The 23,778-nt window shown below is 44.3% G+C and overlaps 1 protein-coding gene across 2 annotated transcripts; it reads right to left on the bottom strand.

Moving 5' to 3' along the window:
- Window positions 1-10,251: 10,251 nt before the first annotated feature.
- Window positions 10,252-23,479, bottom strand: THAP1 (THAP domain containing 1). 2 transcript variants are annotated; one of them, XR_011323488.1, is made up of 4 exons: window positions 23,285-23,479; window positions 22,612-22,807; window positions 18,117-19,215; window positions 10,252-11,324 (listed from the first exon to the last, which is right to left on the bottom strand). XR_011323488.1 is itself a non-coding variant. In XM_069777721.1 (3 exons), exons 1-3 carry the CDS (start codon window positions 23,353-23,355, stop codon window positions 18,748-18,750), a joined length of 735 nt encoding a protein of 244 aa, XP_069633822.1. In that variant the 5' UTR covers window positions 23,356-23,479; the 3' UTR covers window positions 16,706-18,747. The 2 variants fall into 2 exon arrangements, 1 of the variants encoding a protein (XP_069633822.1); XM_069777721.1 differs by lacking the exon at window positions 10,252-11,324 and having other exon boundaries at window positions 16,706-19,215.
- Between the last annotated feature and the right edge of the window lie 299 nt (window positions 23,480-23,778).

The following is a 23,778-nucleotide window of genomic DNA, read 5'->3' as shown; positions in this document are numbered from 1 at the left end:
CTGTAATGAAAAATATGTCATTTCAGTGTGGTTCAGAGTCACGTTGCTGCTACAAGTAACCTTCTTGTAGTGTCCTACCACCTTATTTGTGCTGCTGTGGACTTGCAGGCTGCCTCATCCGTAGCTCTCAGGCAGGCCACTGGCAGCAGCTCAGGGGATTTGCCTTTTCCACTCCTGTACTACACATGGGAAATCTGCAAGTGCCCTTGCTAGCTCCTCGGCTCTGCCGGTGTTCACCTGGCAGGGCTGGAGGAGCAGCTGGTTTCCTCTGCACTTTTCCTCATCGCAGCTGCAGAAAGCAACTCAAAACCAACGGTGCTATCAAGAGACTGTCTTGAATGAAGTGTCTTGTTATCACCAGCTGCTGTCACTACCAGACTGCTCAGTTTACCCATTAGATCCAGGCCAGGCATAAGCACATGACTTGTCAAGGTTCACAATAAGGGTCCCTTTTTTATGCTGGCATCAAGAGTACAATGGACATTTGACTGGAGTGGTGCAGACAGATAGCACCACAACCTGCCATAAAACTGAGTGTGGACTAAAAACAATTATTCTGCCTGATGCAATTTTTTCTGCAACAAAGCTACTCCTTAAAAATGTTCTGTACAGACTACCCTGTGCTTTCCAGCATGTTTCTGGTCCTGTACAGAGCTCAGCACCCTCAGGCATCATCCATCATCTTTGCTGAACCACAGCTTCATGACTGGAAGCCCCAGCCTTTGCCCATTGACAGGTCTGATCATAATTACTGCCTGAGATTACATCCAGGCATTTAACAGCTTTGTTAAACAGTGCTGTATCACAGACTGGAGAGACACTTGTTTTCATAAGGCTTTAGCCTGCTACCTTGAGGTAATGAAGTTAATCTATTAGCTGGCTATAGGAGTAGGATTTTTGCTACTATGTGGTAGTTGCTTGGAGGGAAATAGGATGTATGCTTGCTTTACCATTGCCTCCACACACTGCCTAGACTGTGACAAGAGGTAAGGACCTAGCTTGCCTGGTCTTTGGCTCTCAGTTATCTGGCAACCAGAGGAGGGTATTGGAGAAATAAATTCTGTCTGCTCGCTGATGACGCTTTCTGTTTACAAGTCTTTATTCAGCCATGCTCTCCAACATCTTGGGAAGGGAAGTATGCATGAATACTCCATTTTACCAGCCAGACCATGAAGCATGGGGAGCATCCACCTTGAGATAGCAAACAAATTCCTGGGTAAAACTGGAGTCTTCTCTGTTGAGAAACTGCCTTTGCTTTTCTACAGGTTTCATGGAATTTGTAACTGACATGAGACTGCACTTCCAGGCTGTAAAGAGCTAAGACCTGCCTGAGCACAAGCAATACTTGGACTGGGCCTCACTCTCTGGGCAGCTCAAGCTCCTGGGGAAAAAAAAGAGAAATCCACCTAGAGGCTGTGACAGATGCGCTTGACCCCTTAACCAAACTTGCAGTAGTTTGGTACAGGCTCCAAAGGAGGTAAAGGCCTGAGCCATAGCTGGGCCAAGAATACCTCTAGGAAACCTACAAAGGAACAGAGTGACCCAGTGAGCATAGATGCCTTTGAGCTTGGAACACCGATCACATGATTAACACATGAATAGCGGGTGGTTTTTCCAAGACTCAGTTATCAAGGAACAAAGAAAGTCGTGTGTACAAGGACAATGGATGCAATTTGATTACAAGCCAACCAATTCATCCCATAAATATGACAGTCTAAGTGAGCTTTCTTTAAGCTCTCCCTGCTAGGCAGCATGGCTGCATGGCAGTGATCTCCCCTTGAGCGGGGACGTCTTTCAAGGTTTGAGATTCCTTACCCAAGGTAGAGAGACGCCTTTCTCGCAACAGATTCTTAGTAAGTGACTAATAGCATGCTGAATTAATACTGACGAAACATTGCTAATCCATGTAGTGACTCAATATTAATTATTACAAACTTTGCATATATAATCCTTTAGACATAAACTGTTGACCAAGTCTGGGACGAGGAGTGGATCCAGCCACCCCTAGGCTCCTGTCTGAGAGGGAGTTTAGAAAGCAAGCGGGTCCGCTCTGAACCTCATGACTCAATGGGAGGCTTTTCCTTACCCTTTTGCATCTCTAGTCTCTGTGTAAATCATTCTAGCTCAATTCTAACTCAATTTTCCTTTTTATGTTTCTCCCATGTAGAGATATAGTAGAGTGAACCTTGCTATCAAACTTTGTTAAGTCATACTTTTACAATGTCATATTAAAACCACTTTTGCTAATACCTTTGATGGTGATTCTTTAAGCTATCTAAATCACTCCTCCACCACAGAGGCACAAATCCATCAGTTTGAGCCCGCATGGTTAATATTAGGAGCAACTGAAAACTTGAGGTTGTGATGGAGAGCGCCAAGCCATGTTACCCGAAGGTGTCATGTAGACAAGAGTGGCAGTGCTGGCTGGCAACCAGAGGGTGGGGAACCTGGAATGAGGGAATAAGGAGGGTGAGGAGGAAAGATGTGGATGAGAGATGCTGTGAGCCAGAACCAAGAAGCCCCATTTCCAGAACCAAGAGCTGGAGAGGGGTTTGCAACACCTCTAGGGTTGTTAGCTGCAGGGAAGAGAAAAGAGGGGCTGCAAAGAAGAGGCTGTTACAGCAGCTATGGGGTAGGAGGCTCCTTCCAGGTGGATGTGCCTTCTTCCTCCCCAACCCAACTCAGCCTCCCTGGTCCCTGGGGCTGGTATGCCAGGAGCCAAGGGAGTCACGCCTGTGGTGCCAGTATTTGGGATGGTGCCAGGCTCCCCAGAGCTTCCAAGGGAGGACTGAGTTGCCTTTGTGCCACCTCGTGCCACACAGGGAGACAGCAGGCAAACACCAGCCCCGAAGGGGTGAGGGACAGTTTCTGGTGCAAAAGTGGGGTGGGAAAGGGCAGCATTCCTGGACCTTCATTGAAAACCTGGTCAGCAGACACCTCTCCCCGTCAGCAGCTTCCTAAAACATGCATCTTCTCCGGGTGAGGGATGTTTTTAGCCCAGCTCACCAGCAGCTTTTGCAGCACCAGGCACTTCACGTGCCAGAGGGCACAGAGTTTGCAGCCAGCCATCCAGCTGCCTGTACACTCTGAAGACTCTCTGCTCTCCTCCAGCTCCCCGTCCCCCACAGGCACCTTCCTGCTGTCACTCTTGGCTTGCTTACAGGCTGCACCAAGCACAAACCTATTCCCTTTCTCCCTCACTGCTGTTTGCTCTCCATCCTTTCCCCCCGCACCCCTCCTCCGCACGCCTTTCCCACGGGGAGCTGCACAGCATCCCACCGTCCTTCATTTCTTCTCGCCGTCCCCCAGCACAGCCGCCACTTTCCTCCTCCTCCTGTTTTTTTTTTTTTCCTTCTCACATGCCTAGAGAAGGTCCTTTCGCTTTCTCCTTGCCTTTTTCCTTTTCAGGCTCTGTTGTGGACGCTTCCCTCCCTCCTCTCCCGTGCTGTTTTAGCACCCCTCCCTGGCAGGACCCGGGCAGTGCAGGCAGCACCGCGTGGATGTGCAGGCAGCACTTTGGCTGGAGTGCCCAGGGCCGTGCTGTGTTAAGGTCTGTGGATATAATCGGTCCGTCGGACTTGTTTGGGCTACAATGCAGATTACACGCTGAATGAGCTTTATTTGGGACCCCAGCGCAACATGTGTAGATTTGAAAACTCATGCTTTGAATGATGCATTCGTAGCTGGAACTCTGCATAATGTTAATTGGGGCTGGATAACAAGGCCTAAAAATAGGTAAGAATTTTGCACTTGTGCATGGACCTGTTTGTGGCAGCAATTACTTGCCTTAAGAGATTTAACCTCTTTCACACAGTAGGCAAGGGAAAAAAAGCCTTTGTGTCAGCTAGGGAACAAGCAGCCACTTAGCACAGCAAGCTGAGAAAGGGCTGACGGGAACGCTTGATGGAGGCTGCTAGAAAGAACAGAACTCACTTCTAAGCTGCTCTCAGACAGTTGTTTCAGTGGTGACCAGACCCTGCAAGCACAGGGACAAGGTTTTGCAGAACAAGAGCCATTCCAGTCATGGGTTTCCTTTGTGCCTTCCTACCGTGATGAACTTCTGCCTTCCCTCCTTCCCATTTCCACCACATATACGTGAATGCAGACTTGAGACAGCTTTGAGTTCCTGTGCCTTCTGGCAGTGTACAGTCCATGCCACTTCCCGCTGCCTGTTTCCCTGTAAAAACCTTCCACTGCTCCACTGGGACTGGAGACACGTAGGGAGATGGACCTTTTGGAGGTGCGTGGGCTCTTCACCACTGTATGCACATTAATATTTCTCATAGATAGTGCATTGCCCTCTGCATTAGACTCTTTGTTTTCCTTTTCCAGCTCTAATTTTACAGTGAGGTCTTGTTCAGGACAAGGCACCATGTCTTGGGGCTCTGTGCTCGATTCCTGCATTTTGGTGACACTAGCTAGCTCTGAAACATGGTGATTTTCACAACTGTTTGGTCTGAGTTGATAACTGTAGATGAAGATCTGGCTCAGCTCTGCTATTTTCTCAGCTTGTCTTTCCATTTTACCAAGCTTATCTCTGCTTTGGTAAATGCTCCTCGCAGCCCAGATTTTATCTGCAGTATCATGGACTTGCTGTTTAGATGTCAAGGCCTGGAAGACTTCAGGGCTAAGTGAACTATTAGCAAGGGTCAAGACTTTGCAGGGTGTGAGAGAAAACTCTGTTTTGAAGACAACTGCTCCGGGAATGACAGAAGTGCCTGTTTCATGTCTATCTTTGCATCGACATCTTGGCCTCTTATTTTCAGTGGTAACACCTGGTGCCTGGGAGCCCTTATCCCCATACACGCAGTGCTCCATGAGAAAAGGGAGTGCCGTCATCTTCTCTTCTGCTTTCTCCTTCCAATTTAATACTGGCTTTTTATGCCCAAGGCAACTGTAAAACCCAAAGGGCAATTCCTGCCGTGTCCTATGGCCTCGATAAGTTGCCTGAATCCTGGTGGCAGCTTTGTTCATTTTGTCCACTTCTCTTCGGACATGATAGCCCTGCCACACAGCCTGATTGATGGTAGCTGACAGACTTTGTTTTTGGAGCCACTGCTTCTGGTGTGGGAGGGTGGGGGACTCCCTTGGAGATACCATAGCAAAACCAAATGCTTTGTTAGAGATTGGATGAGTGCTACAAGCTCTGTTCCTTCCTGCATTTGAGGGCATTTTCTCTTCATAATCTTTTCCTGAATTAACAGAGATGGTTGCTTTGTGGGTCCACATCATCCACACAAAATTCGCAATGAGGTTTCTTTTTAGCTTTAGAAATGGATCTTGACACAGGTAATAGTTCTTTATTGGCCAAAAGATGAAAACATAACATATTTGCTAGGAATGCTTGGAGGCCCATACTCTTGTCTCTTTCTTCATTATGTTACTGGATGTTTTTCTGGTGCTTGTGGCTTTTTTCATGATGTTTCAATAAAAAGAAATGCAATTGCTGTTGTGCATTTTCCTCTGCTGCTCTATGCCTCTTCCCACCTGCTTGGGTTACAGAAAGACAGTTATTTCCGCAGTTAATAAGTTCTCCATCATGTGCATTTCCAGTGTTTGTATTAGGAGCTGCATTTCTGTAGAAAAAAGTTGTATATATATTGTATACTCAAATCTGCAAGTACACAACCACCTTATCAGATTGTGCTTCATGAACACAAACTTCATACTCGAAATTTTGTACACTGTGAGTTGTTTTTTGGGTTTTTTTGGAAAGCTACTATTTTTACAGAAAATGCAACAGCAACACCAATTGACTCAGCCACATTCAACCTCACAAAACTGAGGGGCTCATAAACATAGCTCCTCAACATCCTCAACATGGGCTGCTGAGCTACAGGACAGATGCCAGTGCCTTTGTCTTTAGCTTTCAGAAATAAATTGGAAGAGGACAGGAGGAAAAAACCAAAAACAAACCCAAAACCCAACAACCAAACAGGTGTTAAAATCTTGCGTGAGTGCTGAGGTAGCCACTCTCTGGTTAATTCAGACTTATTCTGACCATTTCCCTTCACCTTGAGAGCTCTTCACAAACTTTCCCCTGCCAACCATTTATCAGCAGCATGCCTCGTCACCCCTTACTTGTCCTCCCTCTCAAAACTGGAGGCAGAAATGTTAAAAAGCTCCGACTGGCATACAGACAATGTGAGTGCCTCATTCAGGCACTGCTTTGCTGAAATTTTACATGCCTGACCTTCTAGTTGCCTACCAAATGAGAAGGTGCTGAAGTCCTGCAAAGGGAAACCAGGCCTGCTCCACTTAGAAAGGCTTCATCTCCAAATGGTGTCTGGATTTTCTTAAGTTAGGAGCTACTGGCAATGCCGAGCATCTTCAGCCACCCAGGATCCAGGCTGTGGATCCTCCTGTGAGCAAGACCCCTGATCTTTGAAATGCACCCATCTTTTGCATGATATCAAATGGTTGCAACTCTTGCCCAGAAAGAAGGAGTTCTGGGCCCTGGGCTGGACCCAGCCTGGACTCATATTTTGGAGTCTGTGGCATGCTGAGAATAAAGTCCTAGCTACATTACAGCCAAGAATTTTACAAAGTGGGAATTTCAACACAGCAGTCAGGACACTCAGTTGAATGTGGCAGCTCCTATGAAGTGCATGCATTTTACTTTGGATCACCTCTGACTAAAAAGCAAAAACTGCTCTGGCAGCAGCCAGTCAGCAGACCAGACCTTACCTCTGTCACAGCGGTCACCCTAACCAGCATAGTAAAGCCAACTTCCCCAGGTGAAAAGAGTGGTGGGGGAGTGGTGGGGAAAAAAAGTGGTGGGGAAAAAAAAGACTGCAAGAACGCTTCGGAGTTTAACTAACTCCTCTATGGGTAATGGCAATCACCATTTGGCTAGGAATGCTATCACACACTTTATTTACTCAGGTAAATAACCATTTATCATTGCAGTTGGATTTACCTTACCATGATCTCACAGCAGCACAGCAGACTGCTATGCTGCTGTGGAGCCCATGTCCCATTGTGATATCGCAAGAAAACACTTAGCAGCTGAAGCCATATATGGCTTCATGACTTTGTTGCCAAAGAGGTTCTTCATTTAATACCTCCCACTAACTCACTTCTGTCCTTCTCTAGATATGTCACAGCAGGGCTCAAGTCAGCCCACTGCTCTTCTGAAGGCTGCCTCCTGATGGTTTGAGCTGGGATGTGAGCCTTCTAACCAGAGATGCCTGCTTGCCATACTGAGTCTGTACTGTTTGGGTTAATGTCAAATAATTTATAAAGAATAATATTTATTCCTTCTAGAGGTTTCTTAAGATTAGATAGAAATGTTCACAGGTAGCAACCAAGGAGATAGAATATGTAGGACCATCATTTTGAACATCTGTGGCATATTTTTTACTTCCATTTTCACTGGCTTATGAACAGATACTACACTTAAGTGTAGACCGAGAAACCAGTTTTCACATACCATAACTTCTGGAATTTCCTATCTGTAATAACTTACTATATGAAGCCATTACTTCCAGTTCAAAAGGAGATACAGTCCCCTTGAATGTCTACCTATGTGCTTAAAATTCAGTATTGTCTACCTCCAGATATTTGCTTGTTAAATTTTTTCAGTTGTGCTCATGAATATGTACAAACAAAACACAGTTAGACTTCTGAGTGGCAGAAATGAAACGATGGATATTAGGTGATTTTTCAGTGGTTTTTCAGTTTTTATACCAGACATCTAAGCGTATTGAGTATAAAAGAAATAAAGGCCTTGGACATGCATGCATAATAGTCTATATCTACAACAGAACAGTTCTGAGTAATACCAATTAGCCTGGGACTATGGAAACACTGGATGTTAAACATAAGTGTAAACAAAGCACAGTGTATGAGATGCCTTCTCAGTTTCTGAGTGACATCAGAGTATGTTTTTTATGTAATTTGCAAAAGTTAACTTTTAGGCAACATATAATCATAAGAGAAGGGATATGAAGGTAATGTTAGCTAGTAGAATGTCCTGTAATTATTTAGTGGCATATGTAACCAATGGATGTATCTTAAAACTGTGTAAGTTCATCAAATAGTTTTAAAACAGCAAACTGAGAAGTTTTGAGATCCAAAAGCTATCTCTACTGGATGACATCTTTGATACCTGTCATTTATCTTGCTTCTGACAAGCCAGGGAAGCTGAATACAAACCCCAAATATTTACAGCTTCACCTCACTAGAATGTGTAATTGATGTTACTTATAAAAATATGTAAAAACTAGATTTGCCTTTTCTACCATGCCAGAATATCCTATTTCCTATAGCTGTTTTAATGGCCTGTCTGTGCCTAGCCAGAAGAATTAACCTAATTAAAGGTATTTAGGTTACTTCATCTAATATCAAACAAAGGCTGGGTTGGAATAACTCGCTGAACTGGGAGCACAGTCCAACATTGTGTGTATTAGTAGGAGGAGGTACATATGGGACCACAGCCAAAATGCTTTGCAGACTGCTCCTGCAACGCAGCGGGACTGGGGCTGGGAAGAGGTTCAGCTCTCCCAAGGATGGCTGATAAGTGCAGGGCCAGACCCTGGCAGGAGGATGGATGACGGCGAAGAGTGCCAGGAGACAACTTGCCACGGCTCTTGTAGAGCTTGCAGAACAAATGCCACCCACACTAAACTCCACAAAGGCCCAAAAAGGCCTTTTAACTGCCTCAGGCCCTAATGAAACAAACTGGGCTGCTTGTTACCCTTCTCCACGTTATCACCCTTATTTGTCCTCACTGGGACAACTCCTCACATTCACTTCCAATGCAATGTGCCTGCCTCAAACATTTCAGTCAGCCAACAGGCTGGTTTCATAAGGTTTGCAATATTTTGAGGCTCTCAGCAAGCCCAGAGACCATGATGCATTAACTCCAGATGCATCAGATAATCAGCAAAATTGAAAGGAACAAAAAAAAAGACTGCAAGAATGCTTCGGAGTTTAATTCCTCTATGGGTAATGGCAATCACCATTTGGCTAGGAATGCTATCACACACTTTATTTACTCAGGTAAATAACCATTTATCATTGCAGTTGGATTTACCTTACCACGATCTCACAGCAGCACAGCAGACTGCTATGCTGCTGTGGAGCCCATCTCCCATTGTGATATCGCAAGGAAACACTTAGCAGCTGAAGCCATATATGGCTTCATGACTTTGTTGCCAAAGAATGATGCTGCTTAGTCTTGTCTGAGACAATGACACTGCCCCAGTGCCCCCTCTTCTGCACAAGGCTGATGAGAAAAACCTATGGTGGACTTTCCAACAATACAATGATACCATTTTCAGCAATACAAAGAAGAAATCCCAGCCCCATAGGTTTCAACAAGGCTTTGCCCAAAATGTTCAGAGTTAGGGTCTCAGCATTTTGGCACAGGCAGGACTTTTACTATTGATATCTGTGGGAGGAAAGTTACGCCAGTGGTGAAGACATTGCTCAGAAAGCTCTCAGCTCCTCTGAGAATCGCTGAGCTCACTTTTATACCTCTTATATATATTGTCTTATATATAGGAATCAAGAGACAAGTAGAATAAAATAAAAACTCAGCTTGAAAGCACAGAGAGTAAAATCCATTGAAATAATAAGCAAGCCTCCTCTTTCCTCAGGCCAAACTCATCCATTAACCCGAAGCAGTTTTCAGCTGAGACATGCTTGTCATTCCAATGCTGTTTTCAACAGTGTTTTGCATTTTCATCTCTGTGCCAACATATCATAGTATGAAACAGTAAAAAGTTACCAGTCCATAATGAAAGGTTAGTGCTCCATGTTCCAAATACCCCAGTGCCCAGTTGCTGACAGCTTCTGTAACTGAGCAGATCAGTGTCTCATTACCATATATAAAAGACAAGAAAAGACAAATATGGTAAGAAATACAGATGTTTAAATTCTGAAAGTATTAATAGAAAAGATCAAATGAATCTTTGGGAGAGAAGAGCAATGCTGTAGAGCAGCAACGCAAGGCAGAAGAAAAATGAGATAACGTTCAAGATTAGGAAAGATGTCTAGTGGGGAGAAAAGTCTTACTTCTACAGTCATATCTCATGACAGAGATGATGGTTTCAGTAGACAGCATGCTCACAAGACTTTGTAGTGATCATACTGTGAAAAACAAGCGAGGCCAATGTCATCTACTGCATGTGTAGGCTTATGAATTCTTCTGACCGAAGAAGTAAAAGGTGTTGAAGGAGTCTGTTTATTGATTTGGTTTAGGAATCCAGTCTGTCAGGCAGCGTTGGGAACAACACAAGAAAGCACCATTTGCAGATATTGATTTAATAATTTAATTATATATTACTGAAATTATATACATGTCAATTACCTGACAGCTGTTAAGCTGGTATATCATGAAGCAAAAAATGTAAGTCATAAGAACCTTAGTAGGCAGGCCTAGAGGTACATGTCAATATTGATGGAAGAATGGTTATCAACAGAGTGATACTGTCATCATAAGCTTGCTTGAACATTTGAGTGTAAAAGATATTGCATATATAAATGTATATATATTTTTTTATTTTAGTTCTATGAAAAGTTACCATCAGGAAAACTGATTTTGTCAGCTGATGGCAGTATCAAAGAAAGATAACTCCACTGATACTGTAAATGTAGTTTATGTGTGTGTGTATACTTTAAATAGATTACTTCCAAATAACTAGAGTTCCTCAAGCTGAAATAGCCACATGCACATTCACTTGGGGGCGGATAGATATGTTTCCTATTACCCACAAGAAGGAGATTTCCATGGTGTAGTACCTGTAGTGCAGAACCTGCCCAGTTACTTGTCATGCTGGACACATAAATAAACTCTGAGCAATTTCAGTTCTTTGTCAGTCAAAGAAAAGAAAACTAATAAAAAAATTTTCCTGTCTGGACTCAGAAAGAGGGAAATGAAAATAAGAACTGAATGTGCCTACAGACTACAAAATTTGAGGGTATTGATAAATAAATTATTTTCCAGTCCTTGGACGTAACACCACAAATATTCATTCATCTGGCAGTGACTCCTGAAGTCCCTCAGATAAACCGCCACCACAAAATCACTTGATAAAACGCAGTATCAGCTCAGGACACCTATGAGACAAGCCTGCAAGTGTAGATCAACCTTAAAATATTAGAAATGGAAACATTTATCAGTAAGGCCAGCCTCTGTGGCCTGAGCTCACGTGGCATGTGCTCAAGCGAGAGCAGAAGACTCCACCTTGATGTGTCACAGCCAGCTTGGGAACAGGGGAACAACTTTCTCTCCGTCTAGATTTTCTTTACATGCAGGTGCCATTCCTCCGGACCCGACAGCATCAACATCAGTGAACTGATGAATGAAGGGTCTGATCCTATCAATACAAGAAAAGAAGAAGAAAAGAAAAGAAAAATAATAAAAAAACATACCCCACAAAAAAAGAGTGACAACTCTGGACTGAGCTGTGAAAGTGGGTATCCTGAAGCTTCCTTCTTGGCAGAGCCAGCTGCTGTGGTTATTATCCTAAACCTGAAAATGCAGGTGAAAGTCTTGGGATTTCTTAAGCCCAGAACAAGATCCCTTCCTCTTAGCATAATAAAAGTACCACCCCTGAAAATTCATTCCTTTCTGAGCCACGGGTCCAGACTGTTGTGGTAGGTTGACCCTGGCTAGATGCCAGGTGCCCACCAAAGCTGCTCTCTCACTTCCCCATCCTCAGCTGGACAGGGTAGAGAAAATATAGCAAAAGGCTTGTGGGTCGAGATAAGGACAGGGAGAGATCACTCACCAATTACCATCACGCGCAAAACAGACTCAACTTGGGGAAAATTAACTCAATTTATTACCAATCAACCAAAGTAGGGTAATGAGAAATAAAACCAAATCTCAGAACACCTTCCCCCCACCCCTCCCTTCTTCCCAGGCACAGCTTCACTTCCAGATCCTCTACCTACCCCCCACAGCGGCGCAGGGGGATGGGGAATGGGGTTACAATCAGTTCATCACACATTGTCTCTGCCACTTCACCCTCTTCAGGGGGAGAACTCCTCACTCTTCCCCTGCTCTAGCGCGGGGTCCCTCCCACAGGAGACAGTCCTCCACAAAATTCTCCAATATGGTCCTTCCCACGGGCTGCAGTTCTTCACAAACTGCTCCAGCATGGGTCCCTTCCACAGCGTGCAGTCCTTCAGGAGCACACCGCTCCAGCATGGGTCACCCGCGGGGTCACAAATCCTGCCAGAAAACCTGCTCCAGCGTGGGATCCTCTCTCCATGGATCCGCAGGTCCTGCCAGGAGCGCTCCAGAGCAGGCTTCCCACAGGGTCACAGCCTCCTTTGGGCATCCACCTGCTCCAGCGTGGGGTCCTTCATGGGCTGCGGGTGGATATCTGCTCCACTGTGGTCCTCCATGGGCTGCAGGGGGACAGCATGCCTCACCATGGTCTTCACCACAGGCTGCAGGGGAATCTCTGCTCCAGCGCATGGAGCATCTCCTCCCCTTCTTCACTGACCTGGGTGTCTGCAGGGTTGTTTCTCTCTCCTCTCTCCGGCTGCAGTTTCTGTGCTGCCGCAACTTTTTTCCCTTCTTAAATATGTGATCCCAGATGCACTACTACCGTTGCTGATGGGCTCAGCCTTGGCCAGCGGCAGGTCCATCTTGGAGCCGACTGGCATTGGCTCCATCATACATAGGGGAAGCTTCTAGCAGCTTCTCACAGAAGTCACCCCTGTAACCCCCCCCACTACCAAAACCTTGCCACACAAACCCAATACAACTGTAAAGCACCTGAAGCCCCATAAAGTTCACTTCTTCCTGCAAAACACATGTGTGAGGACACTCCTGAAAAGAGACGGTGTGGGGATGTGTGACTGACCCCCACAATGGAAGGCGGCCCAGGGGAGATAGGCAAGAATGATGAGCTCAGGGAAGAATGTAAGTAATAACAACAAATTGTCATAAAGAAAGCTGAAATTATCTCAACACGAGGGGGACTGGGTGGTAACATTTGTTTTAGGTATACAGCTGTATCACTGTCATCAGATTGCATAAACAGCCTTCCCTGAAATAACTAGTCGAGAGTAGTTTTCCTGAGCTAGCCAGACCAGTGTGGGAGGGGAGTCTGTATGTGACTCAGCCCAATATAAAGTATAAAAACTGAACAACTCACAAAATCGGTGTGGAAGAGAGCAACTGGCTTGAGCTGGGTTTAACCTACATATTCCTTCCTGGCAACTGGGGACACAGTGTCATGATGGTGAGCATTTAGAGCCCAGTAACAGGAATTTGTACAATACATTTGTATTTCAATTCTGCTGTATATTGCAATTGCTATACCGTGCTTGTGCTGTGATTTCAGTATATTGCTGTATCACTCTGCTAAATCAAAATCCTGGGTACATCCATGAGAACCTGGTTAGAGAGTATTGGAGTCTGGCTAGGGGATGATAAATGATCCCAAGACAAAATAAGAAAGCATTACTGAAGGCAAAACCTCCCCCTTTTTCTGGATTACCTGTTCCAGGTCACTGAATTGAAGATCTCCCGATAGGAAATCACATGTCTTTCACAGACTCAAATACTGAAAAGTTGGTTCATCTATAGACGACTAGTATAGCCACAGACCCTGAACCTTTAATAGTCATATCCAGTGAAACCTGAAATGAGAAGCCTGCCTAATTTGCTCAAGTCCTGTCTGAGTCTAAAAAAACCACAAAAAACCACAACAACCAAATGACTAGCCTCGTGGTATTCTCCATGCTCCTAACTAAAAGAACTTTTAATAGACCACTAGAACCAATTAAGATGTAGATGACAATCACTTTTTCAGAGGTTCCAGGAATGTGTGACCCCAGGTCTTACCACCTATTTTCCCTGTACAGTGGGAGGAGACAGCTACAGGAGGATCACTAGATGATTTTGCATGACAGGCAATAAACGGCTTGATGCTGAATGCTAAATGAACTACTAGTGGCAGGACTGTGGAGAGATTTAATTATTGCAATGATTTAATTATGACAATGTAATGTATCTGCTCTCAAGAGAGGTTCTTGAAAATTTCCTTCTGAGTAACTGATGTAAATGTTTTCTTTGACTTAAGAATATTTAAGATGACTTTCCTTTGGGATCTTTTTCAAGTTATTCATGGTGGATTAAACAACAACTTTGCAACACATTTTTTCTGCACACTTTTAAACTCCTTCAGTCTGTATAACACCGTAAGGCCTTCTGCCCAATTTTGCAGTTTGATCAAAGATCTCTATAAGAAAATAAAATTTCTCTTAGAAAGCACTGAATGGGCACAAAGAGAAATCTGTAATAGCAGTCACTGTCATCATCATATTTTTGAATCATGTATCCTGTTTTGCTCTTTCTCATTTATTAGTAAATCATTATCATGGCTAAAGTATGGCAAATAACCTGCTGTGCTTAAAACAGCAGAAGTTACAGACCTGAATTTGCAGTCATGACAGACTGCAAGCCTCAACGTGCTTTGGCAGATTGTGGTTTGGTTGTTAAAATTAGACAATAGCTCAGAACACCCCTTTCCACCCTGCCAAAGCCACCTGATGAAGGTGTAAGCTGACAGGAAACAGATAAGCCTAGAGATTACAACCTGAAACAGATCTCAGGGAAGAAACAAAGCAAAAGGGCAACTAGGAGTAAGTGCCTGGTTCCAGAGAAGCATGTAATAGGAGAAGTCTTTTGAAATGGACTTAGAAACTGTTGGGGTTTTAGCTTTACCCAAGCAACTACTTTGCTTTTCTTCTTCCTACATTCAAATTGGGATTTGCTTTGCTCTTTCTTCAGCTGCAGAACTCCTTCGAAATTCACACAGGGCACCAGTAGCCTAAACCCTATGTAGAGCTGAAGGAAAATGAAATCTCAGCAAGACAGAAGATTTCTTGGGAATCTCAGTTTCATTAATCTGCTGACACAGTTGTTAAGACCACACTAGTAACAACATAGACAAGATGGCAACTGGAAGCAGAGGAGAAAAAAGGGCAGTGATGAAGGACTCCCTCAGTGTGACAAGCAGTAATCCAAGTATTTAGCTATTCATTTTCTCCATAAAACATACCTCTGGGTTTGAACTGTCCCAGTCAGATAGGGACATCTAATACTTTGTAGAGGCATAAGGAGAAGGAAAGTAAACACTACAGACAGGTCAGATGATAGATACCCCACCACAGCAAAAGGGAGACTGGGGCAACAGGGGAGAGTAAGCCAACACTCTCTTTTTGGAAGCAGCTGTAATTTCTGCCTGTTGAAGCATCAACCCATTTCAAAACTGATCTCTCTGTCCAGATTTTAAGGATGGAGCAATTTTGCCGATTTTGCTACTTTCTAACTTCCTTGAACTGTTTGCTTTATAAAAGAGGCTTCAGTGAAGTGCAGTTACATGCATTTAAACAAATGTCAGCTACTTCATGTGTAACTGGACAACAAGATGCCATTCTACATTCCCACCTCCACTTTTTAAATCCCAATCACTTTTGTGAGAAACGTTTATGAAATTGCTGCTATGTGCAGGTACCAGTTGTGGCCAATACAAACAGTAAGTGCTGCAGCCCTTTTTTACAGCTGATTGTGTGAATGTAACAGATCCCACTTTAAAAAAAAGAGAAATTTTAACAAATGCTTGGGGAACACACTGTGCTTATTAATTTTACAAGAAAACCTAGAATTCCTTTCCTAGCCTGGCCAGTAGCAGATAGCCTTCATCTTCTCTTTCTATATTGCTATCAACCAGAGAGATTGCAGTATAGTGTGGGGTAGGGCACAGTGCAGGAAAGTCAACAGCTGAAAGACAGTCAGTTGTTTCCATGCCAGCCTTCTTCCGTCACTTCAGAGCTCTGCAATATTGACAGCCCTCACAGGCCTAGCAGTCCACACTCAAGCCCACTGACAGAATGGACTGCATTTCTTCTCAGAAAAATCCTTTGATAATAAGGAAAGGAAGGATCAGCAGTGGGGCAGCAGTCCCCTCTTCAGCATGATACTACTGAAACCCTCAAGACAATCAATAATCACTCCTCTCAATGGAAGGACTTTCACCTGAGTCAGCCATTAAACCAACTTCACCAACAGGAAAAGCTTAAACACACAAGAACCCTACACATCAGCCATTTATCAGCCTTAAATTTACCTTGCTGACTTACTTTTTGTTGGGCTCCTTTTCTGGAGGGCTATGAGGCTAAAATACCTGAAGAAAGGGCCCAACAAGCACAGCAGCCAGAGCATAAGGTGGGGGGAGACAGGGATCTTTTACGAGCCAAACTTGCTGCTTTTTCGAGTTGAATTCCCCCACAGAAGGGTGCAGCCAGCACCGGAACCACTGCAAACAAGAAGGGTGGTAATGGGAGTACACAGCCAAATGGCAAAGGGATGCGGGGATGGCAGGAGCCCCCCAACCACAGAGGTGTGGTGTTGCAGCAACCCACTGTGCCTCAGGAAGTCACACTTTAAATTCCTGGAGAGTAAGAAGAGAGGGCATTTTGCAGAGAAAACAGAAACAATCTGCTATCTGGCCACACATGCCAACAGCATAGCAACATTCGTTTAAATGCCTTTTCCTTGTCACTTTTTTAATTTGAGCATTTTCAAGTTTATTTTCAGTATGAAGCATAACAGCAGCAAGATTCGGCAACACTGTGAGAAAAACCCAGCATCTAAACAAGGGAACTACTTCAGAAAAAGAATACAAAATATCAAGCTAGTTTTGGCAAAGTCCTGGGAAAAGAGGAGAGAGAGGAGTTAAAAATCTAACACACCATTTGCTTTTTATTTTTAATCAGGTATAATAAATGTACACAAAAGGATGCATCAGCATTTTTGTTCATCTTAAGTATATGAAATGGTAGGGATAGTAGATACATGGTATGAGTGAGGTCAGAAGTACCAAGACTGGTTTGAAACATTTCAAAATGTCATGCTAACAGGATATTAAGTGAAGCTTTTAAAGCCGTCATGAACAGGGCTTGATTACTATCAGAGCTAGACTCCACACTACACAAAAAAGTTTGACATGGACTGAGAAAAGCCATCTTCCTCATGTCTGATATATCCAGGAATTTCAGCTGTGAAAGCTACAATAGAGTTAACATGATGCCATTTTCTCTGATTTTGAATGAGTTCGTTGACTAAACAAATTATTAGACAGTAAGTGCAAACTGGTGCACTACTTTGTCATGCTAAATTAATTTTTAGAAAGTCTTAATAAGGCTGAAGGAGAGGCAGCAGCATTTGAGATATTAAAAACCAGTCTAGCACCAAGCAACTCCCAAAGTATAATTCCATAACTGCCCTTTGGTGGATGCCTTTTGGGGAGTGAGGGAAAAAAAAAAAAAAAAAAAGGAAAAAAAAAGAGAGAAAGAAAATCACAGTATACTGCAATGAAAGTCACAAATGCCTGACACCCTGGATAAGTAAAAAAACTTCTTTGTGAAGTTATACACAGTTGAGATGTGAGTTCAGACTAACAATTTCAAAGATGAGTACAACATTCTACCCATTACAGTGTTTAAGGGAATGTCACACTCCAACATATTAGGGACTGTATATTATCAGTGTACTTTGGAAAAGCAGTCACTCTAAACAGTGCACTGCCTTATGATCCTGCCAACAGCCCAACAACATGGAGTCTGGAGAAAAGGAGGCTGAGAGGAGACCTTATTACTCTCTACAACTACCTGAAAGGAGGTTGTAGTGAGGTGGGTGCTGGTCTCTTCTGTCAGGTGGCTGGAGATAGGACAAGAGGAAATGGCCTCAAGTTGCAGCATGGGAGGTTTAGATTGGATATTAGGAAAAATTTCTTTACTGAAAGGGTTGTCAGGCATTGCAACAGGCTGCCCAGGGAAGTGGTTGAGTCACCATCCCTGTAGATATTCAAAAAGCGTGTAGACAAGGCACTTCACGACATGGTTTAGTGGGCATGGTTGGTGGTTGGACTTGATCTTAAAGGTCTTTTCCAACCTAAATGATTCTATGATTCTATACATGTTCAGTGCAGCACTGCACTTCAGGAGTATTTTTACAAGCCCTCCAAACAAAAGCCTCTTCTACAGCTCTCATCAGCTATGCTAACAAATTCTCCTCATCTCCCTCACAACACACACATGGTGAAAGGGTGAAAGGTTACTCCAAAAGAAGAGGTTCATTTACATACCTCACCAAAGGGATCCAGGAATTAGACTCTTTGCAGTGCTTTGAAGGCATAGCAAACTGAGGTTGGAAGTCTTCCCAGGCTGAAATGTGTCTCTTACCTTTCTCTATCTTTCTGCAGCACTTGCAGGTGTTCTTAGCTGGCCTAATTCTGCTCCTTCTGAAACCAGTGAAAACTACTTCCTGGGGATCACCAAAGCCAACATTAAATGCCTTGACAAAGCTTTGCACTAAGTGTACAACAACCTCAACTTCACTCTCAGCCAGATTCAGTTCCCCATCCCCTGTAAGCAGGAGACATCCACTGGGGAAAAAAAAAAGAAAAAAAAAGAAAGAAAAATAAAGAAAAAAATAACAGATTTTAAATGTATTCAACCTTGCATCCTTTGCTTCTGTAAAGCAATTCAGATTTTGTAAACTAAATGCATGTTCTAATTCTGACATGCTTGCATTTTCAATATATTAGAAGTGTATTGAACTGAAATGACAATGAAGAAAAAAATGTGATCTCATTTGTATGACTGCTTATTTACTGTTTTAGAATTCTGGAGAGTCTTACACACATAATTAGAGAGCATTTATTTTTTAAACTAAATTTCTTGGCCTAGCAAAGTGAAAACTGATGTTCATGACTTCTAGGCAGGTACTTCTACAACTTCAAAATAGTCATTGGGCAGAATCACATAGCCTTTTCCTGCCAATATGTCTTTTTCTTTCTGAAACTGAACAATCTCTCTCAGTTTTTCAATTTGTCTTTCCTGACGCCGGCATCGCTGTTGCGCTGTCTTGAGCTTCTTCCGCAGTTTTTCAACTTGTTCCTCCAGCTGCTGAATTCTTTTTCGCTGATGAACTGTATCCTCTACAGTATAGTTGTGATCACAAAAAACAGCAAGATTGCTAGGGGTCTGGAGAGGAGGCATCAATAATCCAATACTTGGATCTACAAATCTAGCATCTATCTGAGACAAATGAAAAGAAGGAGTTGATGGAGATGGTGGTAATACTGGAGCTGCTGCTGGTGGTGGTGGTGGAGGTGGTGGAGGCGGTGGCGGTGGTGGAGGTGGTGGTAGTGGATCTTCTGGCTGTTCTGCAAATTCTTCAAGCTAAAAACAACAAGGAAAAAAAATACATTTTCATGCTTAATATTGTTTACAACACAACTTCCTTACTAGGCCCCAGAATAACATAAACAACCAGGACTGAAATTAACAAAATAAATTTCAAAGCCTACATTTTCAAAATTGACACACAGTTCTGTGCCTGTTTTGTGTGGCTTCTCAACTGGAGATATTTTTAAGCAGCTTCATTTTCAGGGCACTTTGAAACTCAAGTCTTTGATGTCTCAAATAAATCAAAAACTGAAGAACGTAGCAAATACTCTTCCTTGAAGACTTAGGTCAAATACATATCCATGATTAGCTAAGAAGCAAGAATGCAGGCTGCAGTTCCATAAAATGGAGTTCAGCTGACCTAATAATTCATCACTGCCATCCCATTCCCCTTTGTCACTCCTCCTTTCTGCTGCATCTTACCATGATATACTTTGAACCTATTAGCTAACTTAATCAAAAACACAGCAGAAGTGGATAATCTTTTGCTGAGGTAGAATAAGGGTCACCTACTGAGGGGGCTGATAAGGTCCAGAGCAGAGAGGTAGACAGAGCAAGGCCTGCCTCTCAACAAATGGGAAGGGACTGTGTCACTGGTTTTGGGCTGCAGCATAAGGGTTTGGTTTCAAGAGACATGATGAGCCAAAATAAACAGGTCTTCAAAAGCAAAGCAGCCCTCCCAGCCCTGGTATTTACTCTCTGTTCAGACATAGTAAGTTGCCAAGATGACAGAAAGCTATTTGCTCTCCCACTGCAGAAATCTTCTGTCCTTTATTAAAAGTCAAAGCAATGCAACACGAGGTATGACCTACACCTGCACTGGTGTGTGGAGGGAGTGAGAAACAGGACTGCACGGCTGGCAGATGGGATAGAGAAGGGAGAAGCACAATTCTCCCTTTTGGCAGCAGCAGAATATCAATTGGCTCAACTCCACACAAACCAGCAACTTTTATCATACTGCTCTCAATAGGTTCACTTGTATGGTTCAGGACAACATGGATCCCTCACCACTTGAGTATAGGCCAGAGCAGAGAATCAGATTCTTTCTGCCCCAAAGGAATGCACTATAATTCAGAAATGCTTCTGTGTGCATGGTGATAAAAAAAAACCTCCACTGTTTAAACAAAAAAGCTTGCATATTGACTGTCAAAAAGAAAGCCTAAGACATTCTCAGTGAAAGAAGTACTGAACCAACTTTCTAACTACCCACCTGTTTCCAATATTATTACTACACATAAAAGCATAAGGGCAGGGAAAATGTTGACTATAAGACCAGCTGACAATCCTCACCATCTAAATATCAGGCTCATCACATCTGAAGGTCGTATCATTAACTTCCTTGACTTTGCAAATTTCCTTGTAAACAAGCTAATACTTGATATTTGGGGGGTCTAGATATCCCTCTTGTACAAACTACAACACTTGGCAGGCAGTAACTGAGAAGGCAGTTTTGTGATAGGTGTTGAAGGGAAGTTTCACATGCACTCAAATATTACTGATCACTTTAAAGTATAAACCCAGCCAACTATCACTCTTATTTCTCAATTACAAGAAATCACTGCTAACCGTGTGCCTAATTCATGCATGAATGTTCTACAGAGCTTAACCCTATCAGCTATCACTTTCAAACTTTTCTACTAAAAAAACTACAAGGCAAAGATGTAATCGGCAAACAGAAGTTCACCCTTGTTGGAAGCACAAGCATAAATCATATCATTGCTGGACAGCTGAATTCACAGAGACTTCCATTTGCAGCTTATCCAGCACATGCTACCACTCTAAATATGTTACAATGTATCACAGAAAACAGCTCCTTGGTATCACGGACACATAGTAAGTGAATTCTAATTACTTCTTACCACCAACAAATGGTTCTCCTAAGACGTAAGTAAAGAAAAAGAAAGAATTTCAAATTACATAGTGCAAAAGATAAAAAGCTGAATTTCAAAATCAGTGTGGATTCAATTCCAAAAAAACCACTACTATTCTTTGTTACTATGTTATTTCTTGAGGATATGTGGTAGTTCATTTAAAAGTGCCCTGAGACAAATAGGAATAGCACTAAATGCTTCTCCGCAATCAAAAGGCAGTCTTCTGTGTTTTTGTAGATCCAGGCATGATAATGAAATGGAGAATGTGGCTCACCACTAATCCTGCTGCACCAATCGCACTTTTGCAGATTACCCTATACACCCACTCAGCTTCCAGACTGCAAAAAATCTTGCAACTATTTTACACGTGACAAAGAAAACATGTGTGGTACAGATGGCAGGGAAGCATAATCAAACAAAAATCTTAACACAGCCGTATTTACCTGGAAATTGTCTGTCTTTCCTCAGGTACCTTCTGCTTATATTCTCTTCTCTGTTATTAACCACTTTTCATTTTTCAAACACATTCCCCTTTTAATTCTGCGTCAAATCCAATATTGTATATAAAGAGAAAAATCAAACAAGCAAAAGTCCCAGTGTTCCTCTGTGCACTTCATCCCATTACAGTCTTTCACCCCCTAGACCTATCATATCCATTCTCTCCTTTGTCACTTCCTCTACGGCAGAGTGGCAAGAGATCTAATATTTTATATCCTTTACAGGAGTTAAGAATCAATCTTTTCCATTCTTGTCTTGCAGTTATTACATCAAGAAGGAAGACCTCATAACTGACTTGCACCTCACAGTAAGCTGCTTTAGCAGCACAGTGAAGGGAACAATACCTCTCACAGGAGACTACCATGAGATGTTCAGAGACACAAGTTAGGGACCAGTCTGGCTTGTGAACACAAGGTAACTGTTAAGGCAAGACAGAGGTGGTTTCAGCACAAACAGATAGCAGGTGCAGCTACTGTTCTGCCCCTCTGTTTGTATCTCCCTTTAACTCTGTGAAGCCAGAGGACAGAGCCCTTTAGAGAGGACAGTAGCCACCAGTCAGCGTGGGAGAGTGCAGTGCAATTTGCAAGTATTATTGAAGGCTCTCTAAAACTCCATATATGCCACAAATACAGCTGAACAACTTAACTACAGGGCAATACCTTCTCACTTTGCTGCTGTTCCATTTAATTCAGCACAAGGTTTTAACAGAAGTTACATAGCTCAGGTTTCTGCGTAGGCACACAAGAGTAGATCAGAGCTACTGCACGTTTGTACAGTGCACTATATGCTCCAGAGCCTCGGACAGCCTACATCTCTGCTCTTGTCAAAGCAAACAAGAACAGCAGTTGGATGTGTTTCAGCCACCACAGCCCCCCACGTGCCTCCAGGTGCACATGCTCAGCCAGCATCCTTCACAATCTGCATCTTCTCCCTGCTGCTCTGCTACATCAAGCCCTGCTAGGCTAATACGAGCAAGATATGTGCATTCCACTACCTTAAACTATGAGTTCTTTGGGTTTACCTTTTCACTGGGTTCAGTATAACAAAATATTGTGGGCACAGCATTTTCTTTCAGAAGCTTGTTGTTGCATTCCCTTTTAAAGCAATCAGGAGTAAAGTGTTCTGAACAAATGCTGCTATACTTGGTTGGCTTGAAGTTTTTCCTTTTAACAGCGGCTTCCCATTTCTTGCAAAGATCAGGTCTTGTAAGAGGAAACCTGCAAATAAGAAGTACTTTCAGCTTTTCTGGAAAGCTTTTTAACTCGGGGTCGGGTTACAGCTAAGCACTGCTGTGACTAACTGCACGATCGCTTGGTTTTTCCTCTGATGGGCTCATCCTCGGAGCCAAACCCCTCCTGCCAACCCAGACCTCGCACACGGACCGGCATGGGGGTCTTAGCCCTCTGAAACCCCCGGAGGGGGCGGCCCCCCCTCCCCGAAGAAGGCGGCAAAAAGCGTGCTGTCCCCCGCCGTTCCTCCGAGACCCCCAGGGACAGGGAAGGGGAGGCGCTGGGGCCCGGCGGGGCTCCCCCCTCAGCGGCCGCGGGGGACCGCTGCGCCCCGCCCCCCCCGACACACCGCGCGCCTGTCCCCCTGCTCCCCACAGACCCCCGCGCGCGCCCCCTCCCCTCTGGGCGGGCGCGCGCGCCGCGGCCCCGGCCCCGCCCCCGCCCCGCCCCGCCGCCCGCGCTCACTTGTGGAAAGAGATGGGCTTCTCTTTGTCGTATCGGTTCCGGCAGCGGTAGGCGGAACAGGACTGCACCATCCTTCCTCCGCCGCAGCCCAGCGTCAGGCAGACGAGCTCGCGGGCGCCGTTAACTTACTGGCGGGCGCCGTTAACTTACTGGCGGGCGCCCATCTTCCCCCTCGCCCCCCCTCCCCCCCCGCCCGTGACCCTCCGTGAGGGACAGGAATGGGACGCGGCCTCTCCCGACTCCAAGATGGCGGCGCCAGCTTCACCGCAACTCTCGCGGTAGTGGCGGGCGCCGCGCCCGCCCATTGGCGGGACTGCGGGCGGGGGCGGCGCCTCCCCGGCGGGCCCTCCAATCCGGCTGCCGCCTGCGAGCGCGAGGCGAGGTTCCCCCCGCTCCGCCCCCTTCCCCGTAGCCGTGCCCCGCCCGCCCTCCTTCTCCCCCACCCCCCCGCCACATCTGGGCAGCGACGGCTGCGGCGCCCAACCGCCACCTCC

This window comes from Haliaeetus albicilla, chromosome Z (assembly GCF_947461875.1).
Source record: "Haliaeetus albicilla chromosome Z, bHalAlb1.1, whole genome shotgun sequence".
Classification (NCBI taxonomy): domain Eukaryota; kingdom Metazoa; phylum Chordata; class Aves; order Accipitriformes; family Accipitridae; genus Haliaeetus; species Haliaeetus albicilla.
The sequence above is the reverse complement of the archived record's forward strand: the minus strand, read 5'-3'. Positions and strand labels throughout refer to the sequence as shown.